This window comes from Bombina bombina, chromosome 1, assembly GCF_027579735.1.
Source record: "Bombina bombina isolate aBomBom1 chromosome 1, aBomBom1.pri, whole genome shotgun sequence".
Classification (NCBI taxonomy): Eukaryota; Metazoa; Chordata; class Amphibia; order Anura; family Bombinatoridae; genus Bombina; species Bombina bombina.
In genome coordinates, this window is record NC_069499.1 from 1,493,980,293 (window position 1) to 1,493,999,576 (window position 19,284).

General features: G+C 36.4%; 1 protein-coding gene across 2 annotated transcripts in view; it reads left to right on the forward strand.

The window, feature by feature from the left end:
- RNF135 (ring finger protein 135) overlaps positions 1–19,284 on the forward strand; it is a 71,581-nt gene that overhangs the window by 37,737 nt on the left and 14,560 nt on the right. Inside the window, exons 4-5 of one of the 2 annotated variants that reach the window (XM_053707461.1) lie at positions 6,276–6,441; positions 12,879–12,962. In XM_053707461.1, the coding sequence (XP_053563436.1) occupies positions 6,276–6,441; positions 12,879–12,962 (250 nt within the window). The remainder of the gene's footprint in view (positions 1–6,275; positions 6,442–12,878; positions 12,963–19,284) is intronic. The other variant, XM_053707467.1, reaches the window with a different exon arrangement.

Below are 19,284 nucleotides of genomic sequence, written 5' to 3' on the forward strand. Positions count from 1 at the left end.
CTTTTTCTCCTTTTTTCTTTATATAAATGATTTTCTAACTCTGTGCACCTTCATTCTGCTATACATTTTTCTTTTTGCAGAATGTTGTAGATTAATGTTGTATTAAGAGGAGGGGTGTCGTAAAAATCATGATGGGGGTTTAGGAGACAGGCAGATAGTGTCAGTAAAAGATAACAGGCAGGGGAAATATATGGTTATACACAAAGCATATACTGACATAGTTATATATCAACATAGAATTAATATGAATAAAGATGGGAAATTAGGTATATTAGGAATATAAGATAGTCAAAAAAGGAGAAAGGAAAGAAAGAAAAAAAAGGGGAATAATAATAATAACAAAATACTTTCTTCAGACTTGAAAAAAGAAGACATTCTTCCGAAAGCTTGTCATCTTATAAATGTATAGTTAGTCCAATAAAAAAGTATCATTGCTCAATGCAATTCTCTTGTTATTTTGATATCTAAATCTCTGACTAACACGGCTACTCCAATCAACGTGTATATATATATATATATATATATATATATATATATATATATATATATATATATGTACATATATACAGTATATATAAATATAAAATAATCTATGTATAGGTATAGATATATATTGTACCAAAATACCATCAGATATATGTTGAAATATGTATCTATGTGAAGAACATTATTTTTATGTCGGGTTAGCTAACTTGAGAATTTGTTATTGTGTTTGCGCTTCAGTAAGCTTTTTCCACTTTTTTTTTTGCTCCATTGACTTCTATGGGGGAATAGGCGATATTCTAAGTTCGTCTTTTTATGCCCGTCAGGTTAGCGCGCGAGTGAAAACAGTTTACTTTCAACTTTTAATACGAGTTCTACCCAACACGTGTAAAAAGCTTACTTCTAGCGCAGTTAATGCTTGAGCAGGAGCGTTAAATAATTGTCCACCTGTAATCTAGCCCTTAGTGTTTTTCTAATAAGAGGGTCTTTATCACCAAGAATAATCAAGCACCAAATGAAAGGAACTGCAGGGTTCTTAAAAGGATGCTTGATCATTAATGAGCTCCAGCAAGAAATTCAGATGAGCAAGACTAAGGGCCAAATACCATAATTACCACAGTCCTAAGATTAATTTAGTGAGCTTGTTCTTAGTTCTATTACCAATGTATCTTGCAGATAAAAATTTCCTAGGGGTCTTGCACAAACAGAAATTTTATGTTTCTTACCTGATTGTTTCGGCAACAAAAAAGTGACCAGATATTCACATTATCTTTGTTTTAAGGGACATTAAGCATCTGTTTTTGTGTAAATAGAGTGGCCAAAATGCAAATTTAGGTCTTCAAAATGCTTCAAATTCCGTAGCCAGCTATTTCATATGCAGCATTTTCAGGTTATAAAATTAGCTTTTTTTGGCGTCCGAAGGAGTTTGAGACAAGCATAATTTTACACAAGACTTAGAATGACTTAATATCCTTAAAAACGTTAGTCAGTTTAACTGAAAGTGATGTTACTCACTCACGTACCAATATAAAGAGGCTAAAATGATGGTGTGGTCACAAATCTCAAGAACTGGAGACAGACACTGTTACTCTAACATAATTATGAGCTATGTAACCCATATCTAGATCCATAGATCATTAATCTGTATGGCAGCTATACCAAACCAAACATCACAGATACCGCAGGATGGCTCACTTCCCAACCACAGATTCTAGGCATTACGATTTTCTGGGACTGCACCAGCTCCACCCAGGACATGCTCTGTCCCATCTATATCACAGAGACAGTTTTGTTGGTGCCAATAAAGGATAAAAGAATACTGTGCTGCTGTCTCTATCATATTGGTTACGTTGAGGGCTTTGCAGTCTCCCTACAACGTGCACAGGTACAGGTGTGCTGGACTTTTCTTTGATTGTCTGTCCCATCTATAAAATGTCCAGTAACACTCATAACAAACCTCAGTACCATCCATGACCCAGCTGTTACCTTGTCCCTCTGGCATGTGCAATTACAGTCACTTTCTTTTATTCTTAATTATACTTTTATTATTTATTTTGCTCCCCTTTCCTGCAATTTGAATTGGAAAATAGTGTTTTTTCTAATTTCTGTGAGAATTGGAGATGTATACTCAGGTCTTCTGAGACCTAACACTGCTAAATTCTACACAGTCATTGTTAAGTCACTGTAGTAGCTTTTTTATATTTGCCGCTAACTGGCCTTAGCAGAGGAGATAGAATACATTTACAATGATATGTTACAGGACTACAAAACAATATAATTTTGCTTGTATAAAAGTGAGTTTAATTCACACTATAGAGACTTAGAAGTTGGAGATTGGTGAGGTCCCTCAAATAATTTTAGAAAGGCAAATTGTATCTAGGTATATAGGATTCTGTGTGTGAAGGAGAGACACATACATTGCAAGATAATGCTAAAAAAAATAAACAAAGATTGTGTGTGATTTCTTCCCATTTGGCAAGTTTTTGATCATCAAACCATAGGAGTCATAGACAGGAGAGTAACATTTGAAGACTTAAATGTATGGTGGTTTTGACACCTTGTAACCCAGTTTTGGTGTTTGTCAAATACCTTATTCTTCCAAATTGTCAATCCTACCCTAGAAGAAATAGTTGTATAGTTTTATTAATCTTCCACATATCCCAAAATTCTTAAAATTATGTTTGTTGCATATTCTAGAAGTTTTTAAAACTGATGTTGCCAAAAATACTATCAGTTCCCTTTTGGGAGGTATCACAAGACCATGGCCTCTATTTATCAAGCTGTCAACCACAAATACGCTGGAATTCCGAAGCATATTTGTGGCGAGCCTGATTCGCCGTAGTTATCAAACCCTACAGACCGGCAAAAGTAGAATATAGTGATGTAACATACGATCCACCGGACTCAGTCTGACACAGATCGATGGTTACGTCACTACAGATGTTCCGAACGCAATTTCGGCACAATCTGACTACTTTTGGAAGTTATCAAAGAACTACCAGGTACGCTCGCCACTTTTCCGGCCCAGCATACCTGGTTTTCAATCCGCCGCACTGGAGGCGGCGGATGCCATAGGAATCAATGGGAGTCGGAAAGCAGTGAAAGCTTATGTTCGCTGCTGTCCGATATCCCATTGATTCCTATGGTAAATGTCTACACCTAACACCCTAACATGTACCCGAGTCTAAACACCCCTAATCTGCCCCTCTACACCGCCAACACCTACATTATACTTATTAACCCCTAAACCCAATTAACCCACCGCTCCCGGAGCCCACTGCCACTCTAATAAACTTATTAACCCCTAAGCCGCCGCTCCCGGACCCCGTCACAACTCTAATAAATGTACTAACCCCTAAACTGCCGCTCCCGGACCCCGCCGCCACGTACATTATACCTATCAACCCCTAATCTGCCGCCCCCTATACCACCGCCACCTACATAAAGTTATTAACCCCTATCCTGCCGATCCCGAACCACGCCGCAACTAAATAAATTGTTTAACCCCTAAACTGCCGCTCCCGGAGCCCACCGCCACCTACATTATATTTATTAACCCCTAATCTGCCCGCCACTACACCGCCGCCACTATAATAAACATATTAACCCCTAAACCTAACACCCACTGACTTAAATATAATTTAAATAACTCTAAATAAATATTCCTATAATTAACTAAATAATTCCTATTTAAAACTAAATAATTACTTATAAAATAAACCCTAAGCTAGCTACAATGTAACTAATAGTTACATTGTAGCTAGCTTAGGGTTTATTTTTATTTTACAGGCAACTTTGTATTTATTTTAACTAAGTAAAATAGTTATTAAATAGTTATTAACTATTTAATAACTTCCTAGTTAAAATAAATACAAATTTACTTGTAAAATAAAACCTAACCTAAGTTACAATTACACCTAACACTACACTATAATTAAAATAATTAAATAAATTAACTACAATTAAATAAAATTAAATACAATTAAATAAAATTAACTAAAGTACATAAAACAAAAAACACTAAATTACAAAAAATAAAAAAATAATTAAAGAATTTTAAACTAATTACACCTAATCTAATCCCCCTAATAAAATAAAAAAGCCCCCAAAATAATAAAAATCCCTACCCTATACTAAATTACAAATAGTCCTTAAAAGGGCCTTTTGTGGGGCATTGCCCCAAAGTAATCAGCTCTTTTACCTGTAAAAAAATTACAATACCCCCCCAACATTACAACCCACCACCCACACAATCAACCCTACTCTAAAACCCACCCAAACCCCCCTTAAAAATCCTAACACTAACCCCTTGAAAATCACCATACCTTGAGACGTCTTCATCCAACCGGGCCTAAGTCCTCAACAAAGCCGGATAAAGTCTTCATCCAACCGGGCAGAAGAGCTCCTCCAGATGGGCAGAAGTCTTCATCCAGGTGGCATCTTCTTTCTTCATCCATCCGACGAGGAGCGGCTCCATCTTGAAGACATCTGACACGGAGCATCCATCCAGACCGACAACTACCCGATGAATGAATATTCCTTTAAATGACGTCATCGAAGAATTCCGATTGGCTGATAGAATTCTATCAGCCAATCGGAATTAAGGTAGGAAAAATCGGCTGATTGCATCAGCCAATAGGATTTTTCTTACCTTAATTACGATTGGCTGATAGAATTTTTTCAGCCAATCGGAATTCAAGGGACGCCATCTTTGATGACATAATTTAAAGAAATATTCATTCATCGGTTAATCGTCGGTCTGGATGGATGCTCCGCATCGGATGTCTTCAAGATGGAGCTGCTCCTCGTCGGATGGATGAAGATAGAAGATGCCGCCTGGATGAAGACTTCTGCCCATCTGGAGGACCTCTTTTGCCCGGTTGGATGAAGACTTTGCCCGGCTTCGTTGAGGACTTAGGCCCGCTTGGGTGAAGACGTCTCAAGGTAGGGTGATCTTCAGGGGGTTAGTGTTAGGTTTTATTTTTGTGGGTTTGGGTGGGTTTTAGAGTAGGGTTGGTTGTGTGGGTGGTGGGTTGTAATGTTGGGGGGGGTATTGTAATTTTTTTTACAGGTAAAAGAGTTGATTACTTTGGGGCAATGCCCCGCAAAAGGCCCTTTTAAGGGCTATTTGTAATTTAGTATAGGGTAGGGATTTTTATTATTTTGGGGGGCTTTTTATTTTATTAGGGGGATTAGATTAGGTGTAATTAGTTAAAAATTCTTGTAATTATTTTTTTATTTTCTGTAATTTAGTGTCTGTTTTTTTTGTACTTTAATTTTATTTAATTGTATTTAATTTTATTTAATTGTAGTTAATTTATTTAATTATTTTAATTATAGTGTAGTGTTAGGTGTAATTGTAACTTAGGTTAGGTTTTTTTTTACAGGTATATTTGTATTTATTTTAACTAGGAAGTTATTAAATAGTTAATAACTATTTAATAACTATTGTACCTAGTTAAAATAAATACAAAGTTGCCTGTAAAATAAAAATAAACCCTAAGATAGCTACAATGTAACTATTATTTATATTGTAGCTATTTTACGGTTTATTTTATAGGTAAGTATTTAGTTAATTATATGAATATTTATTTAGAGTTATTTAAATTATATTTAAGTTAGTGGGTGTTTAGGGTTAGACTTAGGTTTAGGGGTTAATATGTTTATTATAGTGGCGGCAGTGTAGGGGGGGCAGATTAGGGGTTAATAAATATAATGTAGGTGGCGGTGGGCTCCGGGAGCGGCAGTTTAGGGGTTAAACAATTTATTTAGTTGCGGCGGGTCCAGGATCGGCAGGATAGGGGTTAATAACTTTATGTAGGTGGCGGTGGTATAGGGGGCGGCAGATTAGGGGTTAATAGGTATAATGTAGGTTGCGGTGGGGTCCAGGAGCGGCAGTTTAGGGGGTAAAACAGTATAGTATAGTGTGGGTGCTTAATGACAGTATAGCAAGAAAGCTGTGAAAAAGCCAAAGAGCAGCGAGATCGATGACTGTTAGTTATCAACAGTCTGCTGCTCATCGCACCGTACTTGGTGCGTGGCTTTTTGACAGCTTTTTTAATAATTTTGGAGAGCGTATTCAGGTCCGCGGCGGTGATGTTAGGCGATCTTAGGCGAGCGTATTGGTGCCGTCGAATGCAAGAAAGTCGACGGCTTGATAAATAGAGGCCCATATTACCACTAATACCACCTTTGAAAAAACTTCTATGCTTGTTCTAGCCAACTATCTCTTTATAATTCAACATAGGACCTGTAGAATTATGTTTTTTTTGTTTGTTTTTTTGTTTTACCAGGACACAAGAGCAGAAAGTGACATCTTTAAGCCATTAACTACAACAAAGGATGAAGTTTTATTTGATGAAAATAGAATTGTAGACATTACGCATATGGTATCTGAAATTAAAAAATCACTCTTCAAGCATGCACTGTTGGAACAGTCCCACTGCCCTCCAAAACAAGGTCAGCCCTTTTTTTTAACCAAAATCCAAAAGGAACTTCATCATTTTTTGTTTCTAAGCCAATTACCCAATTAAAATGATATTAAACACATCTTGCTTTTTGTGTAAAAATTATGCTTAACCCACACTCCCTAGAGAGGCCAAAAAAAATGAAATCTGTAACTTTCATAAGCTGCAATTCAAATAATGTAATTAATTAAGGCAATTTTCTGCATTTTGTGTTTTTTTTTAATCGCATTAGGGAGCATTGGACAACGCACAATTTTTACTCAGTTGAAAAAAGTGTTTAATGTCTCTTTAAATATTTCCTTTCTTTCATCACCTTTCTTTTTTTCTTTATTGAATTTGTTTTAAATTATGTAATATGTCATTAGATTTTAAACATACAGTGTAAAGTGATTTACAGATACAGCCTTTTTAATATTGTTCACAAAAATGGAAATAGTAATATCTAATAATAATAATATTTTTCCAGTTGGTGATCTAAATCAGTGATTTTTAACCTTTTTTTTGCCGTGGCACACTTTTTTACATTAAAAAATCCTGTGGCACACCACCATCCCAAAATTTTTAAAAAATCACACATTGTAGCCTAATACAGCATGTATATATACACATACACACAAACACACACACACATACTGTATGTATTGTGCTGTTATGCCATGCCTCCTACAAACTACCCCTGCACTGGGAGTAAAAAACAAGCAAAGTTTAAAAAATATGTCACACTGTTGTCAGTCTGCCGTGGCACACCTGAGGATCTCTCACGGCACACTAGTGTGCCACGGCACACTGGTTGAAAAACACTGATCTAAATAATATCACCTATTGCAAGCAGCTTGCTTTTCTCCAGGATCAAACTTGTACTATAGGTAACATAGGTTTCAAATTCAACAAATGGTTTTCATGAGTATCAACAAGATAAGGCAAAAGGGGGTAAATGTAGGATTTAGGCCTCAATCACAATCTATCAGCTGTTGCTTTTTCTGGATGAAAAGGCTACTTTTCAAATAAAAGCGATCACTATAGCGGGATTTTTTCCTGCTTTTTCTAACACTCGCAAATGTGTTTTTGGATCCTTGCTAAAAGCCCTGTATCTCCTATAGGGTTGAACAAGGCCAGATTGGCCTACCTGGACACCATGGCCGCGATCCGATATACAGCGCAGGTTTCGGAGCAAGCATGGAAACCTGCGCCGCCCGTAGTTTCACCTCGCACAGCGACCTATCACATATACGGCACTGGCAGTTGCTAAAGTGCCGTAAGTCGGACAAACTAGCGATGTCCAGAAATCAGCGTAAGTACAAATTTCTGGAGTCGCCAGTGACTTACGGCACTTTAGAAAATGCCGCCGCATAAAAAAACTAACTAAAGTATAAAATCTGCCGTTACTGTCTAACACGCCTCCCAAAAATAGCCCGACACGTATACCCCTCTATCCGCAATCCCCCCTCTCACTCCTAATAATAAATATATTAACCCCTAAACCGCCGCTCCCGGACCCCGCCGCCAGCTACATTAAATGTATTACCCCCTAATCTGACCCCCTACACCACTGCTACCTATATTATATGTAATACCCCCTAATGTGAGCCCCCTACCCCGCCGCCACCTACATTAACTATATTAACCCCTAATCTGAGCCCCCTACACTGCCGCCACCTATATTATATGTATTACCCCCTAATGAGAGCCCCCTAACCCGCCGCCACCTATTTTAACTATATTAACCCTTAATCTGAGCCCCCTAACCCGCCGCCACCTATTTTAACTATATTAACCCTTAATCTGAGCCCCCTACACCGCTACCAGCTATATTAAATGTATTAACCCCTAATATGATTCCCCTACACCGCCGCCAGCTATATTAAATTTATTAACCCCTAATATGATTCCCCTACACCGCCGCCACCTACATTAACTATATTAACCCCTAATCTGAGCCCCCTACACCCCCCCACCTATATTATATGTATTACCCCCTAATGTGAGCCCCCTAACCCGCCGCCACCTATTTTAACTATATTAACCCCTAATCTGAGCCCCCTACACCGCCACCAGCTATATTAAATTTATTAACCCCTAATATGATTCCCCTACACTGCCGCCAGCTATATTAAATTTATTAACCCCTAATATGATTCCCTACACCACCGCCACCTATTTTAAATATATTAACCCCTAATCTAATCCCCCTACACCGCCGCCACCTGTTTTAAATATATTAACCCCTAATCTGAGCCCCCTACACCGCCGCCAGCTATATTAAATGTATTAACCCCTAATATGATTCCCCTACACCGCCGCCACCTATTTTAAATATATTAACCCCTAAGTCTAACCCTAACACCCCCTAACTTAATTATTATTGAAATAAATCTAAATAATATTAATATTATTAACTAAATTATTCCTATTTAAAACTAAATACTTACCTATAAAATAAACCCTAAGATAGCTACAATATAATTAATAATTACATTGTAGCTATTTTAGGGTTTATATTTATTTTACAGGTAACTTTGTATTTATTTTAACTAGGTACAATAGCTATTACATAGTTAATAACTATTTAATAGCTACCTAGTTAAAATAATAACAAAATTACCTGTAAAATAAATCCTAACCTAAGTTACAAATACACCTACACTATCAATAAATTAATTAAATAAACTACAATTATCTAAACTAAAATACAATTAAATACACTAAACTATATTACAAAAAAACCCACTAAATTACAAAAAAACCCACTAAATTACAAAAAATAAAAAAAGATTACAAGATTTTTAAGCTAATTACACCTAATCTAAGCCCCCTAATAAAATAAAAAATCCCCCAAAAATAATAAAATGTCCCTACCCTAAACTAAATTACAAAGTAACCAGCTCTTTTACCAGCCCTTAAAATGGCTTTTTGCTGGGTATTGCCCCAAAGTAATCAGTTCTTTTACCTGTAAAAAAAAAAAAGCAATACAATACCCCCCCAACATTACAACCCACCACCCACCCGATCCCCCCTTAAATAAACCTAACACTACCCCATTGAAGATCACCCTACCTTGAGCCATGTTCGCCCAGCCGGGCACCACTGGTCATCCGATGCGGCAGAAGAGGACATCCGGACTGGCAGAAGTCTTCATCCGATCGGGGCAGAAGAGGTCCTCCATCCGGCCGAAGTCTTCCTTCAAGCAGGGCAGAAGAGGTCCTCCATCGGGCCGAAGTCTTCATCAAAGCAGGGCAGAAGAGGTCCTCCATCCGGCAGAAGTCTTCATCCATCCGCGGCTCCATCTTCAAGACCTCCGACGCGAAACATCCTCCTTGGCCGACGGACTAACGACGAATGAAGGTTCCTTTAAATGACGTCATCCAAGATGGCGTCCCTAGAATTCTGATTGGCTGATAGGATCAGCCAATCGGAATTCGAGGGACGCCATCTTGGATGACGTCATTTAAAGGAACCTTCATTCGTCGTTAGTCCGTTGGATGTTCCGCGTCGGAGGTCTTGAAGATGGAGGACCTCTTCTGCCCCGCTTTGATGAAGACTTCGCCGGATGGAGGACCTCTTCTGCCCCGCTTGGATGAAGACTTCGGCCGGATGGAGGACCTCTTCTGCCTCGATCGGATGAAGACTTCTGCCGGTCCGGATGTCCTCTTCTGCCGCATCAGATGACCAGTGGTGCCCGGCTGGGTGAACACGGCTCAAGGTAGGGTGATCTTCAATGGGGTAGTGTTAGGTTTATTTAAGGGGGGATCGGGTGGGTTTTAGAGTAGGGGTGTGTGGGTGGTGGGTTGTAATGTTGGGGGGGGTATTGTATTGCTTTTTTTTTAACAGGTAAAAGAGCTGATTACTTTGGGGCAATGCCCCGCAAAAAGCCATTTTAAGGGCTGGTAAAAGAGCTGGTTACTTTGTAATTTAGTTTAGGGACATTTTATTATTTTGGGGGGCTTTTTTATTTTATTAGGGGGCTTAGATTAGGTGTAATTAGCTTAAAAATCTTGTAATCTTTTTATTTTTGTAATTTAGTGTTTGTTTGTTTTTGTAATATAGTTTAGTGTATTTAATTGTATTTTAGTTTAGATAATTGTAGTTTATTTAATTAATTTATTGATAGTGTAGGTATATTTGTAACTTAGGTTAGGTTTTATTTTACAGGTAATTTTGTAATTATTTTAACTAGGTAGCTATTAAATAGTTATTAACTATTTAATAGCTATTGTACCTAGTTAAAATAAAAACAAAGTTACCTATAAAATAAATATAAATCCTAATATAGCTACAATGTAATTATTAATTATATTGTAGCTATCTTAGGGTTTATTTTATAGGTAAGTATTTAGTTTTAAATAGGAATAATTTAGTTAATAATATTAATATTATTTAGATTTATTTCAATAATAATTAAGTTAGGGGGTGTTAGGGTTAGACTTAGGTTTAGGGGGTAATATAGTTAATATAGGTGGCAGCGGTGTAGGGGGCTCAGATTAGGGGTTAATAAATTTAATATAGGTGGCGGCGGTGTTGGGGGCTCAGATTAGGGTTAATAAATTTAATATAGGTGGCGGCGGTGTAGGGGGCTCAGATTAGGGGTTAATAAATTTAATATAGGTGGCGGCGGTGTAGGGGGATCATATTAGGGGTATATATATTTAAAATAGGTGGCGGCGGTGTAGGGGGATTAGATTAGGGGTTAATAAATTTAATATAGGTGGCGGCGGTGTAGGGGGATTAGATTAGGGGTTAATACATATAATATAGGTGGCGGCGGGGTCCGGTAGCGGCGGTTTAGGGGTTAAACAGTTTATTAGGGTTTGCGGCGGGGGATTGTGGTTGACAGGTAGATAGACATTGCGCATGCGTTAGGTGTTAGGTTTTATTTTGCAAGCAGTTTAGGGAGTTATGGGGCTCCAATACTCAGCGTAAGGCTTACTACGCCTGCAATTTGTGGCGAGGTGAAAATGGAGTAAGATTTCTCCATTTTCGCCACGTAAGTCCTTACGCTGTATATTGGATACTAAACTGCGCGGGTTTGGTATATCACTCTATGGGCCAAAAAACTATGGCCGAAGGGTGAAATATACGAGCGTAACTTCCATGTTACGCCGTATATGTGATACCAAACCAGCGCAAAATTTGGCGTCGCCGGCTTCTGCGGGCGACGCTGCATATCGGATCGGGCCCCAGGAGATTTCCCAGTGGGCTGCAGCAGCTGGAGCTAGAAATCTACAATTTAAAGGGGTAATTAATGGATTCAATTGGGTTGTAGAGTGCCTTTATTACAACAATCTGGCATTTTTATTAAAAACAAATATAATTCAGAAAAAAAAATATTGGGGGAAGGAGTATCCCTGTAATCTCCTTTGAGAAAAATGGGTCGTGCGCATTCTACTGACTCAATGAAAAATAGGGCTGGTCTCTATATTTTCCAGGGCTACTTTTTATTCCCAGTCCAGCCCTGGGGTTGAATAGTTCTCGCTGATCACAATCTATTTTTGAGTCACTTTTCAACACTTTCTCAAGGCCAGTTTTGCTTTTTTGATATTTGACACTTTCTCTGCACTTGATAAGTCTTCTAGAGGGCATTTTTGGCATCTTTATAACTATTTCACGGCTATTTGCAAACAGTCGATTATATTGCACATAAGTAAAGCACTCATTTTAAAGACTCCAGTACTGTAAGTGACAATCACAGTACAAGTATGACTAAAATTAAATAGTGAAAACAAAACATAAAAACACGCCATTGGGGTCTTGAAGTGACTATAGAAATATGCCCATATTAAGGATGGATTCCGATTACAGTAGGTTAAATATAACACTTGTAAAAGTATTTCCCTTGCACAGTGAACAAAAGGGTTACATGAATAGACCTTTACTGTAACCTTTAAAGGACATAATAGTCAAAAATGACATGCTACAAACGTGTTAAACACACAGTAGAAATACTGCTTGGGACCTGCAGAGCACTGCAAGCAGAAACCACCACTGATCCAATCAGCAGTGCTAGTCGCACAACAAATTAGAATTAGATTATTTCATTTTTTCGACTAAAATGTCCCCTGAAGGAGTGTGACTAGGCTATTTTATCAGTCAGTTTTGGGTGACCTCCCAGTTTATATTTTGAGATCAGGTACTTAACACAAGAAGAAGCCCATTGTTTATGGCTGCAGGCTTTTAACAAATGAAACAATTCTGAATTGTGATCACTTGAGAAACTCGACTACCAATTAGGTCAGAATTCAGAAAGCGAAAAGCCATTTTGGGAGCAAATCCCTGATAGATTGTGACCAACCCTTCTTTTAGTATGGTCGATTTTTTTTTGTACCTTAGCATCTCTTGTCTTCTATATTTCTTTTCTTTAGTATAGAAAACATTTTATATTTTATAATATTATTAACTGTACTTTGTGTGTCTTATAATCAAATTCCTGCTTAGAAGATCTACTTGAAATCCAAGTAGGTGATGCCTCTTGTTCCGCTGTACATCATCCAGAAAAGAGACCAAAGATGTTCCAACCATGTGAGTCATAAAATGGGGTAGAAAAAAACACAATTTTAGCCTATTAGTATATATTGATTACACATAAACAAAGTAGGGCCCTGACAAGATATAAAATTAAACTGAAGCTTAAATGGGCATCCAAACTTTTTTATATGGAGGGCCAGTCATTGATAGTGGGCTTGGCTAGGGAGCAACATTGCATTGTACTTGCACTCATTCCAAAGATAATGCCTCAAAGTATCCATAGATTGTCCTCAGATTTTTACTACAATTACAGTACTTGTTTACAAAATAAAATGAGTTACTATTAATACAATTATTTTTTAGATTTTTACTGTTAAGATGGTATAGGGCAGACTCAAACTTGGCCCTCCACAATACATTTTACCACAAAAAAACGGATCTACCAGTATTTTTCTCCTGTAGCAGAGGATTATGGGTAAGAGAGAATCCAAATATTTTAAGCAAAAAAGGTAAGACACTGTGGAGTTAATTTACATATCCTTACCCAGAATCATCTACTCCAATGGGAAACACTGGTTAAGGTTTTCTGCGGAAAATGTGAAATGATGAGTATTTACACACATTGATTTATTAAATGTCGAGCGGACATGATTCGCTGTAGCGAATAATGTCCACTCAACATTGCTAGATGTGGACAGCATACGCTGTCCGTATTTAACATTGCATAAGCATTTTTGGTAAAATGCTTGAGCAATGCCGCCCCCCTGCCCCCGATCGCAGCCGCTGCTTTTTAACTTACATTTCAGGCAAGCCTGAAATAATGGGCCTCTGAAGGAGAATCCGCTGCTTAATAAATGGAGCCCCAAAACTTATTTTGACACATGTTTTGGATACAGTGCACTTGTAAAATCAAAAATCTTTTTACTGTTACAGTGTATGGAGTACTTTACTGCACTCGGGCATGTTGTGCATATCTGGATATGTTTAGTGCATCTGCAATTTAAACAGCTGGTTTGCTTATATAATATAAACTGAGTCATTGCTAATGCAATATAAGGTACTTCAGCCATCTGAACACTGATTAAAATGAATAGTGTATGTGAACCTTAAAAGCAATCACTGAAATAGTGTTAGCTTGTACTAGAAGACATTGCAAAAATGCTTCTATTAAAAATGTAAATTAATTTTGAAATGCACTAACTAATGTGTAAGTTTATAATGTGAAAAATGAATGTCACTGTGTTGTAATTTACTCAACGGTATAAACAGAGGTGTGAGACTGCGCCAAAATAAAACTACTACACAAACTCCAAAAACAAAATAGAAGTCTCTCAGATTCTATAGAAACTAGCAAATATTAAAATGTATGATAATGGAGCGCTCAAGGAGAGCTAAAGTACAGCCGTATTGGACAGATAATACCAGATTTAAGTAGACTATAGCAAGCGCAGAAGATTAACCACAAATGCCTAATCTATAAGTCCTATATTAAATACAAAGAAGTACTGCAAATAAATTACTATAAATAAATGCAATCAATGAAATGCGGATAAAAAATGCGATTAAAAATGGGTATATTTATATAGAGCAACTCATAAGTATGTTTATAAAAAATACCTTTCAAAAATATACTGAAATTCATAAAAATACATTTAATACAATAAGTAAAAGGTCGACCTTAATATCTCAAAAAACATGCATCAATAAATACAATAAAATACAAAAATCAAAGTTTACAAAAAACAAAGTGCAGAATACACTGGTTCTGTGTGTCCAATCGAACAAATGTAAAATAGTCTGTAAGAGAGTCTTTTAGTCCTTTGTGCTTGCAAACGAGTATCCGTGTAGACGACAAGCCTCCTAGTGACAAAGGACAGATTCCTTAAGGCAGTGTGTAGAGCCTTATGTGAAATAAATAATCTGTACTCACAGTTAAGAAAGTCGATATCTGCAAAAGTATGATGCCCAGGTGCATATACTTGTAAGTTCAATAGTCCCAAAGGATCACCACACTATATACTTGATAACAATTTGATGATAAAAAAATTTTTTTGATAAAAATTAATTATATACGATATGAGTATAAGCGTATATAGTAAGTAACAAGTATTAACTACTCGCAATCCTGGAGCCTTCGATCCTACCAGCGGCAGCTAACTGAATAACCCCTAAGAACTGACAGGATGATTTGTAATCAGGCTGAACAGTCTAGGGTGCCGTGGGCCGAAAATTCAGATACACCGTCTGGTCACAGGAATATCGGCTCTATGCGATACTAGATATTAACTCCGTGAGTGGAGTGGTTAAGAGCAACGCGTTTCAATTTTTCAATCTTTGTCAAGCTCGTTACCGGAATACTCTTTCCCGGGTAAATATATACCTATATCTGCGTGCTGATTGGAGTGATTCCTAACCAATCAAGATCGCTGCAGGCGCTAACTGTCAGTCTTTCTTTGTTCTAAGCCGCGGCCAAGATACAAATGGCAAGTTGCCATGCCAACATTAAAACTTACAACTTGCTAAATAAATAGTGAGAAATATACAAACCACTACTTAAACTGTCCTAAACAAACTTGGAAATCAGATTAGAAATGTCAATTATAATAAATATTTAAAAAATTTTAAAAAATATAAATAACACACATAACAACCGAATCGAGTAAAACTGCCAGAGGATATCACAATTAATAATTAAAACAGTTTTGGAAGCTTATTAAAATATTTATATAAAATTCTAATAAGGTGATAGGTATCCTCAGATATAGATATGAAAAATATTATTTAAATAAATTATATTTAAATAAATTTATAGAGAATACGGAAAAAATCATGAAAAACATATTTGACATTAAAACTAAAGTATAATATAATAAGATTAAATATATAGATATAAAATCTTATTAAAATTTATAAAAATTGGAGTGATGAAATCATATATAAAAAATACTAGTCTTCCTTTAACAATATTATTATAAAAAGCAACCTAGGTCAAACTCAAGATTTAGACCATTTGGAGTTAATGTTCTAAGCTCAAATATCCACTTGGCTTCTAATTTGAGAAGTTCATTTAATACATTACTCCCTCTCCAGTTAGGTTTTATTTTGTCAATCACAGTGTAGCTAAAGTGCTTAGTGTTCCCATTATTGCATCTTTTAAAATGTTTAGGGACAGGGAGATCTTTGTTCCTTAACCCTAGTTATGCTAACTTATTTATGGGTCTGTGGGAGAGAATATTTCTTGACTCCACCGATCTGGGGGCAAATCTGGTCTCCTATAAACGTTATATAGATGATATACTTATTATATGGAGAGGCAACAAAACTGATTTGGAATGGTTCTTCTCGAGAATGAATAATAATGAAAAAAATCTGAAATTCACGTTTGAAATACAAGAATCGAGTATAAACTTTCTAGATTTACAAATAAATATTATAAATAACAAGATTGTAACAAAAACTCATTTTAAGCCCGTAGACGCCAATGGCTATATACATGCAGAAAGCTGCCATTTGGATAAATGGAAGAAAAACATTCCAAAAAGCCAATTCATGCGAATTAGGAAGAATTGCATGGAAGATTTAGATTACAATCAACAATCACAAATTTTGGTGAATAAATTTATCAATAAGGGTTACAATGTAGAATTAATAGAAAATGCAAGAACCGAGGCTGCTAATATGAATAGGGATCTCTTATTGAGTAGAAAACAGAGTAAAACTAATGTTGCCACTATACGAGAAGATGGTGAACTAAAAGTCCCGTTTATTACACAATACAATGAGGATAACAAAAAATTAGAAAGAATCCTCAAAAAACATTGGCACGTTTTAAAGTCTGATGAAGTGATTGGCCCATGTTTGCCAAATCAACCTAGTGTAATATATAAGAAATGCAAGAATCTGAAAAATTACTTAGCGCCTACTGATTTGAAGAAAACAGCTAGTTCCCCAAATGATATAGATTTGAAAGGTGACAAAATTGTGGGTTTTTTCCCTTGCTTGAGCTGCAAGGCCTGCAAACACTCAACTAAAAGAAAAGAATTTAAATCAACAATTACAAATAAGGTATATAAAATCAAAAACTTATACAGATGCACTGACTCAAATGTGGTTTATTTATTAGAGTGTTCGTGTGGGATTCAATATATAGGTGAGTCCACTAGGCCTATACGTGATAGAATTAGGGAACATCTAAACTCAATTGAAAATATGAACCTCGAAAGGAACAAAGATCTCCCTGTCCCTAAACATTTTAAAAGATGCAATAATGGGAACACTAAGCACTTTAGCTACACTGTGATTGACAAAATAAAACCTAACTGGAGAGGGAGTAATGTATTAAATGAACTTCTCAAATTAGAAGCCAAGTGGATATTTGAGCTTAGAACATTAACTCCAAATGGTCTAAATCTTGAGTTTGACCTAGGTTGCTTTTTATAATAATATTGTTAAAGTAAGACTAGTATTTTTTATATATGATTTCATCACTCCAATTTTTATAAATTTTAATAAGATTTTATATCTATATATTTAATCTTATTATATTATACTTTAGTTTTAATGTCAAATATGTTTTTCATGATTTTTTCCGTATTCTCTATAAATTTATTTAAATAAAATTTATTTAAATAATATTTTTCATATCTATATCTGAGGATACCTATCACCTTATTAGAATTTTATATAAATATTTTAATAAGCTTCCAAAACTGTTTTAATTATTAATTGTGATATCCTCTGGCAGTTTTACTCGATTCGGTTGTTATGTGTGTTATTTATATTTTTAATTTTTTTTTAAATATTTATTATAATTGACATTTCTAATCTGATTTCCAAGTTTGTTTAGGACAGTTTAAGTAGTGGTTTGTATATTTCTCACTATTTATTTAGCAAGTTGTAAGTTTTAATGTTGGCATGGCAACTTGCCATTTGTATCTTGGCCGCGGCTTAGAACAAAGAAAGACTGACAGTTAGCGCCTGCAGCGATCTTGATTGGTTAGGAATCACTCCAATCAGCACGCAGATATAGGTATATATATACCCGGGAAAGAGTATTCCGGTAACGAGCTTGACAAAGATTGAAAAATTGAAACGCGTTGCTCTTAACCACTCCACTCACGGAGTTAATATCTAGTATCGCATAGAGCCGATATTCCTGTGACCAGACGGTGTATCTGAATTTTCGGCCCACGGCACCCTAGACTGTTCAGCCTGATTACAAATCATCCTGTCAGTTCTTAGGGGTTATTCAGTTAGCTGCCGCTGGTAGGATCGAAGGCTCCAGGATTGCGAGTAGTTAATACTTGTTACTTACTATATACGCTTATACTCATATCGTATATAATTAATTTTTATCAAAAAAAATTTTTTATCATCAAATTGTTATCAAGTATATAGTGTGGTGATCCTTTGGGACTATTGAACTTACAAGTATATGCACCTGGGCATCATACTTTTGCAGATATCGACTTTCTTAACTGTGAGTACAGATTATTTATTTCACATAAGGCTCTACACACTGCCTTAAGGAATCTGTCCTTTGTAATTTACTCAGCAAAAAATCTTTTAGGAAAGTATCTAATGATTATCAACAGAAAAACATCATTAAAGTCTATGGGGAGGTTTGTAGATAAGTAATTTGATATATTTTTTTGAAATTCTTGTGAGTGACCCTATGATCCTAATCAATCAGAATTTCTGCTTGAAGATACAGTGGGCTAGATTTACTATCCCTACACGCTGACAGGTTCGCCTACTATCGCCACTTGGGATGTTGCATTGCGCGGAGAAATTTAGCATTACAATAGAGGATTCATGTTCAATGCCGCCCCCCTGCTCCAGTGCAACCAATTGCACTTGAGCAGAGAATGTCAATCACGCCAAACGAGCGAGTGTAGGGGTGATTGATCTCGCCATCTCTGAGGTGGTAGAGAGGTAGAAGAAGCGGTTCCTGCTTCTTAAACGGACATAATACTCATATGCTAAAACACTTGCAACTGCTGACAGGAAAATATCACCTGAGCATCTATATGTAAAAAAGGAAGATATTTTACCTCACAATTACCTCAGCTCACCAGAGTAACTCCTGCTGTCCAGCTACAGGTAATACAAAAATGAAGAAATTAACTGCAGCCGATCAGCATCAACAGTGCTGAGGTCATGAACTCTTTTACTGTGATCTCATGAGATTTCATAGTAAACTTCCTTAAACTGAATAGGGAAATAACATAAGTGTGCATGAGGCTCACTCCCTTGCAGGTCCCGGGACAGGCATACTGATTGGCTGCTTAAAGTCCTTTACAATGGGGTTTGAATACTTAGGACATTTTGAGGTAAAATATCTTTCTTTTTTACATAGAGATGTTCAGGTGATATT